The sequence below is a fragment of the Schistocerca americana genome, chromosome X, assembly GCF_021461395.2.
Source record: "Schistocerca americana isolate TAMUIC-IGC-003095 chromosome X, iqSchAmer2.1, whole genome shotgun sequence".
Taxonomy (NCBI): Eukaryota; Metazoa; Arthropoda; class Insecta; order Orthoptera; family Acrididae; genus Schistocerca; species Schistocerca americana.
Window position 1 is genome coordinate 901,850,806 of NC_060130.1, and position 21,485 is coordinate 901,872,290.

Here is a 21,485-nt window from a genome sequence, read left to right on the forward strand (position 1 = left end):
ACGAGGGTTGTTTTTCAAGTAAGGGCCGCTTTTATTTTTTAAAAAAGATACAAATACTTTTGTAAAAAAAAACTTTTATTTTCTGATTCTACACACTTTTCCCTATTTTTCTACATAGTTGCCTTGTTTATTTAAGCACTTGTCATACCGTACAACTAAGTATTTAATTTCCTCTTCAAAGAATTCGACCGCCTGCTCTGACAGCCAAGAAGAGTTCACAGCTGCTTTCACTTCATCGTCATCATTGAAGCGCTGCCCGCCAAGATGGTGTTTCAGGTACCGGAAAAGGTGAAAATCGCTAGGAGCAAGGTCGAGACTGTATGGTGCATGGTCCAAAACTTCCCAGCCAAAAGAATCAATCAAATCCCGAGTCTTTTGAAAGGTGTGAGGCCTAGCGTTATCGTGCAGGAGCAAAACTCCTTTTGTCAGCATGCCGTGCCTTTTGTTTTGAATTGCTCTGCGGATCTTCTTTAGAGTTGCACAGAAGGCATCTGAGTTGATTGTCGTTCCTCGTGGCATAAAGTCCACTAGCAAAACACCATGCCGGTCCCAGAACACAGTTGCCATAATCTTGCACTTTGACAGCGTCTGTTTGGCTTTGACCTTGACGGGTGAGGTTGTGTGTCGCCATTCCATCAATTGTCGCTTACTTTCGGGAGTGATATGAGATACCCATGTTTCATCTCCACTGACAATTTGACTCAACATGTCATCCCCTTCTTCCTCGTGATGAATCAAAAAGTCCAATGAAGTGGCAAATCTCTTCCCTTTGTGGTCCTCTGTGAGGAGTCTGGGTACCCACCGACAACACAGTTTCTGAAAGTTTAGGTTTTCAGACACAATTTTGTACAAAACTGATCTTGAAACTTGTGGAAATTCCAAAGAAAGAGTGGAAATTGCGAATCTTCGGTCCTCATGAATCTTTGTTTCGACTGCAGCCACCAAACCATCAGTGATCACAGAGGGCTGGCCTGAGCGTTCTTCGTCATGGATGTTTTGACGGCCATTTTTAAACTGTCTAACCCATTGACGCACTTTACCTTCACTCATTGCATTCAAGCCATAAACTTCTGTTAACTGACGATGAATTTCTGCAGCTGATAGGCTTCTCGCGGTCAAAAAACGTATCAATGACCGTATCTCACACGCAGCGGGCGATTCAATAATCGTAAACATTATAAAGTAGCACAGCGATGCGTACACGTCAGCTACAGAGCTGCAACTTGCATCAGTGTGAATGGGAAGGATGCCGGCAAGTGGCGCAATGGCTTGTTGCGGCGTCCACGCGAGCTATGGGACTATACGCGCGAACGGCCCTTACTTAAAAAACAACCCTCGTATTATTATTGTTCATGTATGTACTGACTGACTATGTCGACGACTGTAAAAGTTATTATGGACGAATAAACCATTACTATTATTACTATTATTATTATTATTATTATTATTATTATTATTATCCCTTCCTCAGCAGTTCCTAACATAGTAAGGACCTCATAATTGGTCTATACTACTGAATTGTTTTTATTACAAGATGAAGTGCTCCCTCAGGTCGTCCACGCCCAGCACTTCCATTTTGTGTTACTTTCAACTGTTCTAAGGTGGTAATAACTGTACTATAAGTATATTGTAGTATATGAAAAAAGATAACACTTAGCGAATTGTCAAAAAAATGAAGTACATATTTTTCCAATTACTACATTTTTAAATATTTTTTTATGAGTGGCAAGAAAGAAAGACAGAAAAACCAAACTTAGCAGAAACATGTAATTTTAAAACCAATATGCTTTCATCAGGTTGACTTTTCTATATACACTACTGACAGAGTAATTTCATTAAAAACAAATGATATGCAAAATTTTGTGCAATTTGTGGAGTTACAGATTTCAAATTCTAATATGTTGGAGAGTTTAAAATGTAATGATATTGTGTGGCTTTTGACTACTGTAACAAATATTTCGACTGTAGTCCACATTTTAAATGACTCTTTCAGAGCATGCAGGCATTTGCTTGACAGGTTTCAAAATTTCTATGTGCTTTCTATTGCATAACTGGATGATACATTTTACTGTTCATCACTTGGGAAAAGATCCCCCCTCTCAGTAGAAAATTATTAGGACATTGCAAGCACCAAATGGAAGGCAATGATTAATTTTAATAACCAACGTGGGTATGGCTACTAGAGATAGCTGTGGGCATTAACTGTTCACAGCAGGGTGTTCCCTACGATGCCCATGGCCATCAATGAAATCTGCCCGTGTGGACCATCAGAGGAGTCATGTCAGTGAGTCTCCATGTCTCACCACGTTCTGCCTCAGGAGTGTTATGCCTTGTTAAAATTTTTGTTGAGATGGGCACGAGGCTTCAATTTCTGAACATTGTTGTACCAGTTGAGGGAAGCGCTCTGAATTTCTGTTACTTGTTTTCAGTACTACCATCCATGAAAAGTACCATGCAGCAAATGGATTTATAGTGAAACCGCTATTTTATGTTTTCTTTAACCCAAACGTTAAAAAAATGCAAAACTGAGGAAAATGAAGAATTTAGGAGAATGTCAAAACCCCCCAAAATATGAGTAAAACACATGTAATTGGCATATATGATTTAAACCTGCAATCCTCTCCAATATTTTGTATAAAACCTATGCGAAGGAAATTAAATGTACAATATAATTTTTATACAATAATTTGTGGCAATGAATTTCATCAGTTCTTAAAAAATCACAGAAGTGTAACAGCAAGTAAAAACCAGCTCTATCCAGACGACATGTACATGTCAAAGGGAATGGAGCATTCACTTGTTGGCAGAACTATCCCAGCAGAGAGAAGTAGTTATTCAGGAAAACCATAGAAAATTTAAATCACATTAACAACACTGACGGAAAAAATTGCAACATGCAAAAATAACTTACGTAGAGTAATGAAATTTTGGGAAATGTGTAGGTAACATATTTAAGTGATTAACATTATAGGTTAATGTAAGCATGAGATAAGCTATTGGAAATGTGAAATGCTGGTACATTAATAGCTGGTAACCACCAGAATGTAAAATGCAAGCATGAAAATGTGAATGCATTGTGTTGTACAGGTGCTGGATGTATGTTTGTGGGATGGAGTTTCACGTCTGTTGCAATTGGTCAGTCGATACACAGACGGTTTTGCTGTTTGTGGATGTTGATGGAGATGTTGTCTGATGATGTCTCATATGTACATAATGGGAGACAAGATCTGGTGATTGTTCAGGCCAAGGCAACATGTCTACACTCTGTAATGCATGTTGGGTTACAATGGTGGTACATGGGCGAGTGTTATCCTGTTGGTAAACACTCCCTGAAATGTTGCTCATGAATTTGGCAGCACAACAGTTCAAATCACCAGGGTGATGTACAAATTTGCAGTCAGGCTGCATGAGATAACCACGAGAGTGCTCCTGCTGTAATGCAAAATTGCACGCTATAATATAACTCTTGGTGTAGGACCAGTGTGTTTAGCGTGCAGATAGGTTGTTTGCAGGCCCTCAACTGGCCTTCTCCTAACCAACACACAGCCATCACTGGCACCGACATGGAACCAGCTTTCGTAAGGAAACACACCAAATCTCCACTCTGTCCTCCAATGAGCTCTCACTTGACACCACTGAAGTCACAAATGGTGGTGGTTTGCGGTCAGTGGAATGCACACTACAGGACACCTGGCTTGGAGCTGTCCTTGAAGTAACCGATTTGTAACAGTTCAGTGTGTCACTGTGGTGCCAACTGCTGCTCAAATTGCTTCTGCAGGTGTGGTACAATGCACCAGAGCCATACACCAAACACAACGGTCTTCCCTCTTCATAGTGCCATGTGGCCGTCGGGAGCCCGGTCTTGTGACTATACAGTCTTGAGATCACTGCTGTCGGCAATCATGTGCAGAGGCTACATTCTTGCCAAGCCTTTCTGCAATATCACAGAAAGAACATTTAGCTTCTCATAGCCCTATTACATCACCTTGATCAAACTCAGCGAGGTGATGATAATGGTGTCTTTGTCGACTGAAAGGTATTCTTGACTAACATCAACTCACCATGTCCAATCTCAAATGTAAGTAACACTCATGACCACCGCAGAGTGTATTTAAAGCAAACCTGATTTGCACCCTCACAGTGGTACTACTGGTGCCACTCTTACGCAGCTGGTGTGAAATTTGTATAGATATTGTCTTTCAGATGAAGACACACACCTACCAAGTTTTGTTTATGTCACAAAATGTCTTCTTGATGTTGCAGTTTTTTTTTTTCGCCAATGTATATTGTGCTTTGAATCCAATGACTCTTGAATATAAGTCCAGTTTCTTAAGCAGCATGCCAAAATACTCGATAAGTCATTAAGAGCCAAAGGCAAAATAAAAATGTAAAATAGAGAAGAGTGAAAAAAGGATAAAATGGTGGAAGTATAATGTTTCCCACAGTGAAATCAATCTCATAACATGGTTGTCTATGAAAAAGAACTAACTAAAAAAAAGAACATCAGGCTTCGATAAAATTTCAACTTGTCACAAAGACTGGCATTTGGCTCCAAATGCAGAAAAAAAAATGAAGTTGCATACACAACATTAAAAGAAAAAAAAAATCAGAGAAAAATCAGAGAAATACCAGTGAGTATCCACTAGTAAAGTGACTGACAGACTTTGGTTTCCTGAAAGCATATTGGCAAATACCAGTAGCAGTTTTTCTATGAAAGGAACTGCTTATAAAACATTTTTACAGCTAATACTGGAATACTGCTTAAGAGTGTGTTATCCACATCAGAGAACAATAAACACACGCAATGAAGGACAATGTAAATGGTCACAAGTCTGTTTAACTCATGTGACTGTAACACAGAAGAAACAACATACACATGCAGACATTCCAAAAGACTTTCCTAATATCTGCAAAAACTCACTAGAAACAGTTTTCAAGGAATTCTCTAAGAATATTCTTCAGATCCCTAGTATAACATTTCCATATTTATTATGTAAAGAGCTTTATTTCCTTGATGGTTTTTATGGTTTCAGGGACTGTGTAAAGAAGTTTCAAGTTCATGTGAAAATTTAATTCTTGCACAGTCAAATATTAGTGTGGGTTATATAAAGGTTTCTGTTCAGTTTGCAATTGTCTTTGTGGTCATCACAGTTTCTTTGAAACCTTTAGTTCTTATTAGTTGTACATGATTTAAAAAACAGAAGTATACCTCTGATGTAAATACATGCTTGTGGGATTATATTCAACATTGTGAAACCAGGTTTACAATTGTCCCTAATTTTACTTCTCATTCACTATATTAATATCCCTCTTTTGAATTCTAAGTGTACAATGTAACACAGGAGTGTTTCCCCAGAGCATTACTCAATAATTTAGGTGGGACTGAACACAATGATGGTATGCACTCATAACAATCTCCATACTGGTGCATGGTTTTAAACCTCTTAAGACATAATTCCCTTACTTAGTTTATCATTTGGTAACAATATAAGGATAAGATGTGGAATCAAATCACACAGTAGTTAATCAAATTGTCTGAAGTGGAGGAGTGAACATGAAGAACCAATGTTTGGTTTTCACATGAATGATTAATTCATGAATGTCTTGAAGAAAGGGAGATTAGGGCGTAACCTTTCATTGATGACATGACTATTAGAGATGGGGTACAAGTTCAGATTGGGGGGGGGGGGGGGATGTGTGTATGGCACATATGGTCTGGAGACTCCTTCTGAGGAGTTTGGCCACCTGATGCAAGTAGTATTTTTATGAGACCTCACTCCTGCAATAATGATGAAATGCTGATGAGGACAACACACACACCCAGTCCCAAGTGAAGAAAATCCCCAACCCAGACAGGAATCAAACTCAGGGCCCTGTGATTGAGAGTAAGCTGTTGGCATATCAGAGAAAGAAACTGGTCATGCACTTTCAGTCCTAGCATTCACCCACAGTAACAATGTCTACTTGATTATTTTCATAGAAAAAAAGAAACAAGATATACTTACCCTATTGAGGTAATCCTGCCGTATTTCCATATTTGGCTGACATAATAATATTAAGGAATCAGGTGGGAGCTTTTTGACAACAAGATCCACAACTGCAAAGTCAATGAGAGAACCTGAGTGGAGGACAACTCCAGTCTGAATGGGTGCAGGAACCTTTATTGACACCCATGCTATTTTACCACCATCTTTTTTGTACTTGTCACTCAGTGCCAATGCCATATTTTTGACGTCTAAGAATACATCATCTTTATTGCCCTTGCCCGGCACTTTTGCATCATACAGTAAAACCTGCAATGGAAAACTGGGTAACTGCTCACAAAAAAAAACCTCTCAAACATATTCCATGTATACTTATGCAGTTAATATATTGACTTACCTGTAAATTACACAGGATTGATGGTGTACTGACAAAAGTTATCAGAAAGAATTCTATAGAAGAATGAATGAAGAGTTTATTTGCTTGGTCTTCAGAGCAGGAAAACAGATTTAAGAGGGCAATAATGACTGAAGGAGATACTCCTTCCCTTCAACAAAATAAGCATTTTAATTTTATTGTGCATTCCAGTTAACTTCTGGTCTTCATATCATTCACATGCTTTTCTTAATAAAAACCAGTCACAATTTTCAAATTACTGATTTCTGCATTTGGCCCATCAGTTTAACAGTGATTAGTATAAAGTATTCTCAGTTTTTATCTGGTAGGCAGAAGGTTATCTGTTCTGAAAAAAAATCTGAAAAATGTTACGTTACATTTTTGTTCCCATTCAAACACTTACCAGCATAAGGAATGTTTTGTCATGTTTTTCCATACAAATTTTTGCATACTGCTCCATGAAGGTTTTAGCCTCCTCTTTCAAATCTGCTTCAACAGGAAGAATAAGATTAACCCGAGTGTTCTCAGTTACATAAGGCATGGGAATAATCTCTACTTTACCCAAAGCCTTGCAAACTTCAATCCTGTAACACAGTGACAATACTGTTTTAATACTTAATCCTATTTTATGAAGTCTATAAAAGCTATAACATTCTGACATGTTTTAGATCTTACACTAACTCTCAAAAGTAATGAGATATCATTACTACCAATAACAATTCACCTTTTATGTACTTCACGCCCAGTAGTTGTACTTTTGAATGCCATATCTAGACGGTAGTCCATTCCACGAGACTGGTCAAATCTTCTGTAGCCATTTATGAGTTTACGAAACACCAACTGTCCATTGTACAGGTTTTCAATTTTCAACACAGCTGCTTTTAATACATACTGAAAAACAGATGTGAACTTGTAGAGAGAAAATAACTTTTCCAGTGTACCAAAAAATTGTGAGTTTGAGGAAAAAACGCTACCAAATAAAAAGGTTGTATAAATAAATTTCACTGATACTGCTCTCAACTGGAAAGAACACATCCACATATCCAGGCACAGAAAAAATGGAATTTTAACTGTCCATAAGTATCTGATATGCTACAACACCTGACATTTAAGACTTGTGGATTGTTATGTGAAATTCTGTGGCAAGTAGAAGTTATGATCCAAAGGATATAAAGACACCAGCTGTTATTGGTAATTGAAATGCATCAGTGGGGAAAGTTGAAAATTTGTGCCAGACTGTGATTCAAACTCAGATTTTTCGATTTCCTCATTCACCCAGACATGACCCCTCCCTGACTCAAACTTCAAATTTATCCACACAATGCTACATCATGCCCCTGCCCATTACTTTCACTACTTGCAGTGATTGACTGACTCCTATAAGAGATCGAACATGCTTGTGCATCTGTGGTGACGATATTATTGGGCCATTTCATCCCAGTTACATACATATGCAGTGTCTGTTCTTTTGGACATGTAACACTCAATCCTTTCTATCCTCGAAATGATATTCCTTTCCTTTATGCAGGTACTGAAGCAATAGAAACGGACTGAGACTACAGGCAGTTGAATCAAATGATAAGGTGTCTGTGGTGACAATGAAGTTCTAAATTTTTTAAATCAGTCGTCAAAGTGTGTGCCCATAATTATGGAGACCATGTAGTGAGTGGGTGGTTGAAATTAAAGTGCAGTTATTAAGGGAGGTCCAGTGTGGGGTGCAACTATTGTATGGCAGTGAAACTTGATAGATATGCCAATGTGTTAATGCAGAACCAATTTATGTTGAAAAAAAAATTTGTTCCAATTTGGGCTACCAGGTCCAAATTTGGGATTGTATACTGTTTGTATGACAGTATGACATACACACTGTCACTGGACAAACCATAACATGAGTGAACAATATGGCTACTGAGAAGAGAGACCGTACACTGTTAGTGAATCTGTTTTATGTGAGTGGTAGCAATTACAGTACCTCACTGGGAGAGTATTGCTGACTGAAAGGTCTGTAGAGAGGCCTCATGTCATTAAATGGTTTAAAGAAGATGGTAATGAAATTCGAAACATAAGTCAACTTGGTGTGGCACCTGGAAGAGGAAGGCATCCTATTCCGGTAGGAGTTATTGATGAGGTTGCTGTTGCTGTAACTGTCCATGCAGCATGTGGCCCAGGCAGTGCTAGTGCTCATGCAGTGTCATGAGAACTGTCCATCCCATGGTCAAGATTACAGAAAGTTTTTGCAGTCTTCACTACTCTGGTACCTGTACATGATCCAGATGGTGGAGCAATTAAAACCTAATGATCTACAGCAGTGTTCTGAATTTGCTCTTCGGTTCCTGGCTCATTTGGCCGGGCAATATTCTATGGTGTGACAAGGTACATTTTACACTACAGAGTGCAGTGAATACACAGAAGTACTGAATTTGGGATACTGTTAAACCATGTGTTGTGGAAGAAGATGCCATTGCACTTGTTGTATGTGACTGTGTGGTGTGGGTTCACAAGCACCTTTATTCTTGATCCATTCTTTGAAGAGAATACACCCAGAGGGCCTGTGAGGTGTACCGTGATTCTGCACATTATGAGACTGCCTTGTACACTATGTGATTCTTGTTTTAGAAGAGCGCAACTGTGGGGAAACTACAGTTTTCGTGCAAGATGGCACAACACCACCTTATGTCACCCATGAAAGGTTTGCTTCATGCAACCTTCCATGAACATGTTATATTCAGAGGTTTTCCAGATGCATGGCCTGCAAGCTCACCTGATATGAATCCATGTGACTTTTGGCTCTGGGGATATCTAAAAGAACATGTTTACCAGGGATACATTTGGCCTCTATGTGATCTGAAAGCTAATACACAGGAACACAGTGCTGAGATTCGATGGGAAGTACTGCAAGCAATTGTTGGTCACCTCATTATCTCCAGCACTCATATTGAATAAATTGTGCAAGCTGCAATTAATAATAAAATCTCACTTGTTTGATCTTTTCTGCCAAGATCTTGTTCCTAATCCATTATATATGGAAACATTTATGTATGCATGTCTTGCATTCACAGCAGCAAGTTTGCACCTGGTCACCAAAACTGGAACCAATTTTTTTTTTCCAGTGTAAATCGGTTTGGCATTAATGCATTAGCATATCTACCAAGTTTGACTGCCACATGATAATTACAGACTACACTGGGCCTCTGAGAGTTGCTGCACTTTAATTTAACCACCCACTATTACAATTTATGCAAATAGCTTCTAGTTCACAAGTCCAACCTTTCTGTCATGGTTATGGTTATGAAGGTTCAAAACACAGGCTTGTGCCATTACTCAACTCTATCAATCCTTTTGAAACAAAATGTAACACTGAAAAACATTAAAACTACAAAATATTTACAGTCAAAGAAACAGCACACCTGCCAGATAATCCCTACTTAATTTCCTAATTCAGATACTGTTAAAAGAAAATATCTGCAACACAGAAATCAAGTCCCTACTTATCATTTGCTGTTAATAAAAATACAAATAAAAAAGATACATCCAATTTGTGATACTGAAACTTTTTACGCAATTTTCTGCCTTTTTCTTCCTTCACAACAATACCTTGGAAAGATGAAAGGTGGAAGGGGAGGAAAATGAGTCAAAATCCATGGGCTCCACCTATGCAGGCGGAGGTGCAAGCCTCTCTGGGTCCCATGGTTGCAGGTGATGGGAGGACTGCACAGGGCATGCAGGGGCAGCAATGAGGAGGCTTGCCATGCATGTGGGAGCTCATCCCTGGAACAATGTCATGATCAGCCCTGACACTCAGCTCACCAGAAGGCCACAGCGGCAATGCACCAACATGGCGCAGTCACAACTGATTTGCATGACAGGTCAGCTGCGCCCCACTGACGTCCACTACAAACAACTGCTGAACATTTTGACTCACTACAACACCAAGCAGCTACCCCTGCCACTGGCTGAAGAACTGGGTCCAAACAGCAGTTCTGGGAGGAAAACGAAGTGGGCCAAAGTGGTCTGTGGCATGTGTCTCAAGGTACAACAAATACAGGAGACCCTGTGGTGTATGCCCACGCAAACTTTCCACAGGGCTATCAAATTGTTAATGTCACAATTAATCACCAGCCAATAGAAGTGATGTCATGTCAATGCCTTTATAAGAGTTATACCCCAGTGTGACACATGCAGCAACGGGAGTATGCGAGGACCCAACACCGGGGATATGACTACTCAACAGCACTGCTCTCCATGGCAAGCATGAGGGTTCATTGGACAACACTGAGCCGATCACATAGGAGGAAAAATGTATGTCATGCCTTGTCCCCAAGAGATGCAGTCTGGCCAACTCATCTGGACGGCTAAACGATTTTTTGGAAAAGCTGGTCAGCGGTCATAGCGGTTGCGACTTTGCATGCCATCAATGGAAAATCTGACAGGGTTTGCTGCAAGGCATCATACAAAACAAGAGCCTCCTGCCCACTGTTGGTTGTTTTTGGGGGGAAGGAGACCAGACAGCGAGGTCATCGGTCTCACCGGATTAGGGAAGGAAGTCGGCCGTGCCCTTTGAAAGGAACCATCCCGGCATTTGCCTGGAGCGATTTAGGGAAATCACGGAAAACCTAAATGAGGATGGCCGGACGCGGGATTGAACCGTCGTCCTTCCGCCTGCCCACTGAATTCAGTATTTGGCCCCACCAGCAGTCGCAGTAGTGCATCAGCATTTGCATGCTGGGTGATGGAGTGGTAACAAATATCATAACAATAGTTACAGTGAAAGAGGGCCTACCACTGCAACTAATGGGCAATTCTATCTGGCAGCTTGGAACAAAAGCCAAATAAAGCAAACAATGGCTTGTGGTGGCGATGAGGATGAACCTTGTCCCATATAAGAAAACGTGAAATTTTTTAAGCCCAAAAATAATAGCTAGTGCGTCCTTTTCTACCTGTTAATAATTACGCTGCTCAGCAAAAAGTGTCTTCAATCCATAAGCAATCGTCCGTGTGCCATCCAAGTTCTGATGTGACACAATGGCACAAATGTCATGCTGGGACTTGTCACAGGCCAGGGTTAAAGGTTCACCTGTTGTAAAGGAAGCCAGACACGTATCCAAGAACAAATACTCATTAAGAGACTGGAAATCTCATTGTCAATCTGCAGACCACACAAATGTAACGCTATTCCAGTGAAGCTTGTTAAGAGGCTGGCAGGTACGCACAACCTGGGTAATGAACAGAGCATAATACGAAATCTTAACCAAAAAAAGACTAGACCTCTTTCAGGTTTTCGACATTGGCAGTTTGAAGATGACTTCGATGTGGTCATCTGTAAGGATGAGACCATCCTTAGTAAGCACCTGACCTGAGAAATACATCCTTAGGGAGAAAAAGCTGCACTTTTCCAGCTTGCAGTGAAGGCCATTCTTCAGGAGGTGTTTGATATCTGACTGAAGGTTTTGTAAATGCTCCTCATGCATAGGGCCCGCAACCCAGATGTCATCAAGGTAATTGATGCAACAGGTGATGTCCTGAATCAAGTGCTCCAAATACTATTGCTAAAATGCAAACACCATTGAGATTCCGAAAGTGATTAGCCTAGCGAAGCCCGAAGGTGGTGTTGAGGATAAGGAAAGACTGAGAAACAGCATCCAATGGTAACAGCAGGTACGCAATGCACAAGTTGATATGCAAAAATGCCTGCTCTTATGTATTTAGGTGTTCTAAGATTTATTTCCCATGTCAAGTGCAAGAAGTTAAACATGAAACACATATTACGCCAGATAAGATAAAAACCCACAATACATATTAATGTCCTAATTTAGACAGTAGATCCGCATGTACGCTACGTCATGACACTACAAACTTTATAGTCTAAAGTAACATTGGGGTGATTTGCTCAGAAGAATACCTTCAAGTGGATGTTTATTTACATTGGTAGTGCTAGAGCAACCAACTGCAAATGTAGGGGAGGAAAAAAGTGCTCACACTTTTTATAAGCCAACAGTCCAACAGTCAGTCGTAACACTGGGGGGGGGGGGGGGGGGTTGCTGTTCTGGGTTGTGATAAAACTGCGATTGGAATTTTGTGTTACAGCAAGGACTGGGAGATACAGCCTTTATAAAGTCTAGTGGTCATATGCACAGAATTTTAAGAAAATGTAGTCCATGAGAAAATCAGTGTGTGTCCATACTTGGTGGAATGAATGATATTTACAGAAACAAACTGATATAGTCACGTTAAGCTTTGAGAATCACAGTGAATAAAGTGAAAAAGAAAACCTGGGATTTCATATCTCCTCTCTTTACTTAATTGCTTCTTTCTTTGTTTCATGGAGAAATGAGCATATGAAATGCACCAGTGTTATTGATGAAACTTCCTGGCAGATTAATTTGGTTTTAATCAGTGAGGAAGTTTCATTCCAGCACACACTCCACTGCACAGTGAATATTCATTCTGGAGTATTATTGATGTATATAAGTAATTTCACATGCCTGTATCAAATTTTCATTTGTTTCATATGACCCATAATTGAAAATAAAATATTATAATTTTCATCACAAAATTATGATTTAGTATTTATGTACTACAATTTCTGCTTGACAAAAACTGTAGAATTTAAATAAAAATTTGCTGTAATGGAGATCTGAATCAGAGACCTTTCCTTTACCAGACTCTGATACTACATATTCAGTTACCAGCATGACGTAGCGTACATGCGGATTTACTGTCTAAATTAGGACATTAATATGTATTGTGAGTGCAAAATATTTTACACTTCACACTGATCAGATATCATCTGATTTTTACAGGCAACATTTTCGACTTTTTCTTTTATTAAAATTGAGTTGCACTGCTTTAGGAAACTGATGTCTGAGCATAGACTTCCTGTGTGTGTGTGTGTGGGGGGGGGGGGGGGGGGGTGTTGTCTGTGGTTTTGGGCATTGGGCACCTAGTGGTGAAGTTATCAGTGCCCTTACAAATATTAAACGAAAAAAATGTAGCTAAGAGGCCTAAAAATGCCACACCACAAGGAGTAAACCTACGAAATGAAGTTCACTCACTCACTCACTCACTCACTCACACCTCACTTGCACTGAGCTAGACAATTACTCTCTCTCTCATGTCGTAACACAACGGAGAAAATGGGAAAGGTGCTATATCTGAGATTAATACATAAAGAAGACACAGAAGAGCTGAAATAACAGCACAATGAAATGTGACTGACTGACCACTTAAAAAATGGCCTAAGCCAATCACCCTGGTAACACATTAAGAACATTTCCCTAAAATTTTTGGAAACAAGACGGACGTATCACAACGCTTTAAAACTCTAACTACATTCATTTGAATGTCCAATAAGACAGAGCAACTTTGGTGGCAATCCTGCAGCTGACCTCTGGTCTGATAACAACACACAATCTAGTAAAATGTGGCACACAGTGATCTGTACGCCACAAGCACCATGCATCGAATGTCCTCTCACCAGAGCATGAGGCTATGAGTCATAGGGCTGTGGCCAATGCAAATATGAGTAAGGAGGACCTCATCCTGCATGCGTGGCTGGAAGGAGCTATGCCACAGCAATGTTGTGTGCTTCACTAGACACAGCTTACGGTCTGTCACTTCCAGCCACTTATCTTCCCGATTATAGTGGGAAGTGTTGAGAAAGAAGTTATAAGAACAGTGGTAGCAGGTAAAACAACACAGTCAGGACCAGAGAACAAAGAAACAGCAAAATTGACAACATATTTAGCTACAGAAACAACTACATTGTCAGATACAACAGTAAAAATATCCATAAGGACACAACCTGCTGGAGCGAGAAAACCACCATCAAGAAGTGAGGATTTTTACTGGCCACAGATGAAGACAGCACCTCCACAGTTCATTCCAGAAGTGTTCTTCAGATTAAAATGAAAGGAAGGCAGAGACAAATAAAGGTAAGTTATAAATCAGGTATGCCAAGCAGAAACCCCAAGTTTATAATAGGCCATCAAAATGTGCAGTCATTGTGAAACAAAATTAATGAGCTAGAAGTATTACTGTCAGATCAATTAAAAGAAGTATTTGTAACGTGTTATAGTGAACATTGGCTAACTGATGAGACGTTAGCAATCACAAGTACACAGGGTTATGTTATGACATCTTGTTTCTGTAGAAAAATATCTGCACATGGAGGAACATGTATATTTGTGGAAGACAGTATCAGCTACTGCTGCCTAAAATCTCTCGAAAAGTTAGGAAAAGAAGGTGATTTTGAAATTTCTGCTGTAGAACTAACCTCAATAAAAACAATCATTGTTTGCCTGTACAGAAGTCCAAACTCAAACATAAAAATATTCTCTTGAAGGTAGTCTTTACAGTATCAGGGACCTAAACAAAACAGTTATTATATGTGGGGACTTTAACATTAACTTTAACAAAGTTTCAAAAGATAGAGATGATCTTCTGGCTATTTGTGCAACATAACCTGCACCAAATTATACCAGAGTTACAAGTGTATCGAGCACCACTATTGATATGACACTGATAAACAAGAAAAGCCATGAATACACAGCTAGAAACTTCAACACAGGTTTCAGTGACCACTATGCACAGCTTCTTGAAATATCTTCAATGCTGAACTTAACTAAACGAACAGAGGCAATAAAAATACTGAATACTTTAGGAATTTACTAAAGAAGGAAACATAGACTGAAATGTACAGATACAAAAACACAGATGAGAAGTTAAACATATTTATAGATATATTTACACATTATTTTAACATGTCATTTCCAGTTAAAAATCAGAAAATAAAGTGTAGTAGGCTTAACAGAAAAAACTGCTGGTTGACAACTAGTATAAAAAAGTCATGTGGTGAAAAACCAAGATTATAAGAGATCTCCAAGTCTTCTATAGTATCCAATGAATTCCTTGCATATTTCAAAAATTATAAAATGATACTTAAAAAAGTGATCACAGAAGCTAAAGTAATGGCAAATGACTGTTATATAAATAACTCCAATAAAAAAATGAAAGCTATATGGAGTATAGTCAAACAGCAAATTGACAATATTTCTTCTCAAAATTCCAGTATTAAATTGAATTGTAATGGCAAAGAAATTAATGATCCTAAGGAAATAGCAAATGTGTTCAATACTTATTTTAGCAATATAAGTGAGCAATTAATCGCTGAAATCAAACCTTGCAATACAAACTGCCCAGTATCATCTTTAAATACCAACATAAATCCTACTTCACTGTTTCTCTTTCCAACAACCCAGAAAGAAGTCCTGTCAGTTATCAGAACTTTAAAAGTGAATCATTCCACTGGAATAGATGGCATCCCAGACAGCCTTATTAAAAAATGTAGAGATCTCATTATTGAACCATTAGCTCACCTTTAAAATAGTTCCTTTCAAACTGGAATTTTCCCATCATGCCTAACAACAGCTAAGCTTAAACCACTATTGAAAATAGGTAAAAAAGGATGAAGTGGCTAACTACAGGCCCATTTCTCTACTATCTGTATTCTCAAAAATCATAGTACAAATTTTTCAAAGAAGAGTAGTAAATTTTCTGTAAGAGCACAAAATACTATCCACAGCACAACATGGTTTTCAGGAAAGGCCGATCAACTGATACAGCAATTTTTGAACTATTAAGTGGAGTACTTCAGAAATTAGATAACGGCAAAAATGTCATTGGAATATCTCTAGACCTCTCTAAGGCTTTTGATATCACAGATCACACAAAACTATTGTCCGCCCCCAGTAGCTGAGTGGTCAGCGCGACAGAATGTCAATCCTAAGCGCCTGGGTTCATTTCCCGGCTGGGTCAGAGATTTTCTCCGCTCAGGGACTGGGTGTTGTGTTGTCCTAATCATCATCATTTCATCCCCATCGACGTGCAGGTCGCCGAAGTGGCATCAAATCAAAAGACTTGCGCCTGGCGAATGGTCTACCCAAGTCACACAACATTTATTTATTTACACAAAACTAAACTATTGGCTAAGCTTGACAACATGGGGATTAGAGGAACATCTAACAACTAAATAAAGTCATACCTAAGCGGTCAAAAACAAGTGGTTGAAGTGGAACGTCAAAATTTCATCAAACACACTCAACACTATTTAAACTACGAAACCATTAAATATGGAGTGTCACAAGGTTTAGTTCTGGGACCTCTTCTATTTCTGTTGTACGTGAATGACGTAAACAAATTCTGCGAGAACATCATCCAGTTTGCTGATGATACTAGTGTGCTAGTGAGTGGGAAAGAAATGGAAATGCTTCAGAAGTCTACAACAGACACACCGAACAATATTGAAAACTGGTTCAGTCACAACAAATTGGTAATAAATGGAAGTGGGACAGTAGTATTAAATTTCAGTAATGTGAAAAAGGTGAGAAAATTGTTCAGATTCAGTTACCTGACACAGAACTTCAGTATGTAGACAACATTAAGTTCTTGGGAGTATGGCTCCAAGATAATCTTAAATGAGGGACACATATTGAAAATGTCTGTAAGAAATTAAGCACTACATGCTACTTAATGAGAATATTAGAGGGATGCTGCAACAAAGATTCTCTGAAAATTGTGTATTACGCCTATATATACTCACAACTGAAATACAGAATTATTTTCTGGGGTAACTCTTCTCTCAGCCAGAAGCTCTTTAGGCTACAAAAAAAGAATTATAAGAATAATGGAAGGTGTAAAATGAAACAAAACCTGTAGACCACTCTTTAAAAAGCTAGAAATCCTCCCACTTCCATGTATATATGTGTATGAGATAACCGTATTTGTGAAAAAAAATTCAATGGAAAATACCACTCTCTTCCAGAAAAATGAAAATATCCAGTCCTATAACACCAGGCAAAAAGGAAACTTTCATTTAGAGCCCACCAACACCACCCTGAATAAAAAAGGAACCCTGCATTATGGGAAAGTTATATATAATAAACTTCCCCCACAAATTAAATCAATAAATGACCTGGCAAATTTCAAGTCAACTGTTAAGGCAAAACTGACTCATCACTGCTTCTATAGCCTCCACAAGTTCTTTCAGGAAGGTCACTAATGATTTGTGTCTTTGCCTTTATGATGTAATGTATAAATGTTAATAGAACTTTAATGATTTACCATGTAAATGTTGCTGCAATACATATATTAATCTGCCAGTACAGTAAATGCTCTTTCTGCTTTAAAATATCTACTCTTTATTTTTGTACAATATTTGCTCCGTATATTGTAACTCAGTGATCATTTAATGTAGAAATAATGAAATTAATACAAATTTAACATTATATTTTGTTATACATTGACCTGTCCTACATCAGAATGTACTATTTGTGTACTATATGATTACCAGGACCAATAAAACTCTACTCTACTCTACTCTACTCTACTCTACTCTACTCTACTCTACTCTACATTGACACATGACTCTGTACCTCAGCAGCAAGGTGATAGCATGCAGGGGATGGCACAATGAACTAACTGAGGATTGCAACACACCTCCTTGGCTGCCACATCTGCCCTATCTTTCTCTGCAATACCCATGTGCCCTGGCGCACAGCATAAAGACATCTCCTGCTTCAGTCTTTGTAGTTGTAGGAGGGAGTCCTGGATATTCTAGGCTACTTTATCCGTTGGGTACAAGTGTTGTAAAGGATGAAGGGCACCCAGGGAATCAGAACAGGCTAGGAATTTAGCACCTGAAACACGTCTCATCTGTTCCAATGCCTGCTACATTGTTTATACTTCTATGTCAAAGACAGTAAAGTCTTGAGGCAGTCGGATCTTTAGGACACGGTCAAAGAAAACAACAGAGCAATCAACCCCTGCTTAGACCCATCCATAAATACAGCTATAGAGTTGTTGTGGTCTCACTTAAAATGTCATAAAACAATGTATTGAAAGCATATGCACCAGTGCAACCTCTTTTGTACTGCACTAAAGCTAATTACTATGGGCCTCAGCAGTAACTAGAGTGGCAGATGGTTGTACTTGCTCCATACCAAGTGACTCCAGCAGGTGGTCTTGCTGCTCATGGACAACTGTAGAACAGTCGTTCCAGAGGTGGACAACCAACAGTATGGCATGCAAATGAATCTGGAGCTGCAAGGAACTCACAAGCTTGACACACCACGAGGACTGGTTATGGTGCTGGTCCAGTAAGCACCTGTGGCCCGTCTAATTCCCGTGTGATGGACAGCATCAATGATCTTCAGATAAGAAGCCCTAGTTGAAACATACACTGTGCACCCATAGTCAAGCCATGATTGCACAAAAGCCCATACAACTGGAGCAGGTGCACTGTCCGCTCTCCAAGGCTTGGGGCTAAGGCACTTTAATGCTTTATTTACTGGCAGGGCTTAGGAGTCCTGGAAGATTCTGTGCAGATTTATGTAATTCAACAGCCCTTCAGATCTATAGGGACAGAAAGGTCTCGTTCCATGTAGTTTGTGCTTCCTGCGCTGGATGGCAGCACAGCCTGCACTCCATTCTGAGGCCTACACATCAACCTGGAATCTGGACAAACGTATTGGAAATAGCTGCTGGTGTTTGAAACAATGCAGTGAGATTACATAAATAAAAGTAAGATATATATGTAAACTGGGGGTTGCATGATGTAAATAAAGGTTTTTTTGTCTACAATGATTTCAGTGTTGACTGAGACTCAGTGTACGCAGTGGAAAAGAATAATCATTCCTGCACAAAAATTCAGGGCTAAAAGGATTAAGATGTTCCAGTTTTCAGGTCTCTCAGGTGTGGTAACCACAACAGCTCGGAGTCAAAAATGAGGTCGTGAAACCTCACTGAAACTCTAAAATGTAGAATGGGTCCCTCATATGGAAGCCAGGCAAATTAAAAGTACAATGAGAAAGACTGTCATTGAAAAACACTGTAACACTGGAGGAGGAACAGAAAACTGTAAAATCGTCCACAAATAATGGACACTGTACAGGACTCCTTACAATAGATGTGATACTGTTTGTAGATATGGCAAGGAGCCCTGAGGAACAACATTGTCCTGCTCAAAATGATCCAACAGCACTTAACCAACTTTGCATCTGCAAAACTGTTTAGAGAGGAAGCATTGCATGAAGATGGAGAGGTGGCCACAAAAGCCTCATTAGTGGATCTGCCCTAGACTACTGCATTTCCAAGTAGTGCCATACATCTTACTGACGTCAAAAATATAACAAAAAAGTGATGTTTATGGAGGAAATCCTGCAGGGTAGTTGCCTCTAGCAGGGTCAGGCTGTCAACTTTGGCCGAAATTTCTGAAATCCACACTAAAGAGTGGCTAAGGAGTTGCCTGGTCTTTCACAAACAGACCAGATGATGGTCAACCATTCGCTCCAGGGTCTTTGCTACACAGCTACTGGGATATGTTCAGTCCTTTCCTGGTTAAAGGAGAGGTACCAATACCGCCTGTCTCCACAAGTTGGGAAAATGGCCTGCCTGCTATATCAAATTAAAACATTCAAGCAGAATTTCCCTGACACTGCTGGAAAATGTTGAAGCATGCTGTACCAGATTTGCTCATGACCAGGCGCAGTATTACGAGTCTCGGACAGTGCCAAATCCAGCTCACACATGGAGGAAGGACAACTGTAAGACTCAGAATGCTTGCCATCATCTGAGTGATGTTGCCAGACATTATTAGCAGATATCCCTGTTTCAGCATTGTTGCTATTGGTAAACGACTGTACTTGACGGAAAGTCTTCTGATGGCTACCTATACTTTGGCAGAACATGATGAACAATTGGCAAGACTCCAGGAATGCTTCCATGACCTTTTCTTGCCCTCCATAATCATGTGTCAGAGCTCTTGTGAAGAGGCTGTCTGCTGTGTGGCAGTATTTAAACTGTCAGAGAGCCGCTCACCAGACCCAGACTGATGAGTAAGACTCACAGATCCACCAAGGTACTGGTTGCCTCCTAAGATGACCTGAGGTCTTTGGGATAAATACGTCCGCAGGATGATGGATCACTCGTGTGCTGTGGTCCAAGGCCTTTTAGATCTTTTTTGCCCTACCATACTGGACGCACTTCGTAGTATTAATCTCTTGTATCTTCCTTTCTCCAAGAAAGACACTGCAGTCCCTACATCATACTGGGTGATTCCCAGGGCAATTTACACACTTCAGAGGAGACGAACAACTGAGTCCTTCATGGGCGACCTTACCACATTTGCCACAAGTGGCTTATCCTTTACATCCTAAAGTGGCGTGCCCAAAATGCTGGCATTTAAAACAGCACACTGGGTTGGGGGCATAAGGCTGTATGGCGTATGCTTAGGTGAAGGAAACCTGCCTTGACATACTTTACATCTACATCTATACTCCACAAGCCACCCAACGGTGTGCGGCGAAGGGCACTTTACGTGCCACTGTCATTACCTCCCTTTTCTGTTCCAGTCGCGAATGGTTCGCGGGAAGAACGACTGTCTGAAAGCCTCTGTGCGTGCTCGAATCTCTCTAATTTTACATTCGTGATCTCCTTGAGAGGTATAAGTAGGGGGAAGCAATATATTCAATACCTCATCCAGAAACGCACCCTCTTGAAACCTGGCGAGCAAGCTACACCGCGATGCAGAGCGCCTCTCTAGCAGAGTCTGCAACTTGAGTTTGCTAAACATCTCCGTAACGCTATCACGGTTACCAAATAACCCTGTGACGAAACGCGTCGCTCTTCTTTGGATCTTCTCTATCTCCTCCGTCAACCCGATCTGGTACAGATCCCACACTGACGAGCAATACTCAAGTATAGGTCGAACGAGTGTTTTGTAAGCCACCTCCTTTGTTGATGGACTACATTTTCTAAGGACTCTCCCAATGAATCTCAACCTGGTACCCGCCTTACCAACAATTAATTTTATATGATCATTCCACTTCAAATCGTTCCGCACACATACTCCCAGATATTTTACAGAAGTAACTGCTACCAGTGTTTGTTCCACTATCATGTAATCATACAATAAAGGATCCTTCTTTCTATATATTCGCAATACATTACATTTGTCTATGTTAAGGGTCAGTTGCCACTCCCTGCACCAAGTGCCTATCTGCTGCAGATCTTCCTGCATTTCGCTACAATTTTCTAATGCTGCAACTTCTGTG

At 39.8% G+C, this 21,485-nt stretch overlaps 1 protein-coding gene across 1 annotated transcript in view; it reads right to left on the reverse strand.

Annotated features, from left to right (window-relative positions):
* The window catches only part of LOC124555019 (chondroitin sulfate synthase 2), a 118,503-nt gene that overhangs the window by 19,454 nt on the left and 77,564 nt on the right, over positions 1 to 21,485 (reverse strand). The window contains exons 5-7 of the mRNA XM_047128765.1: positions 7,103 to 7,269; positions 6,782 to 6,962; positions 6,006 to 6,293 (exon numbers count right to left, since the gene is read on the reverse strand). Coding sequence (XP_046984721.1) covers positions 6,006 to 6,293; positions 6,782 to 6,962; positions 7,103 to 7,269 — 636 coding nt within the window. The remainder of the gene's footprint in view (positions 1 to 6,005; positions 6,294 to 6,781; positions 6,963 to 7,102; positions 7,270 to 21,485) is intronic.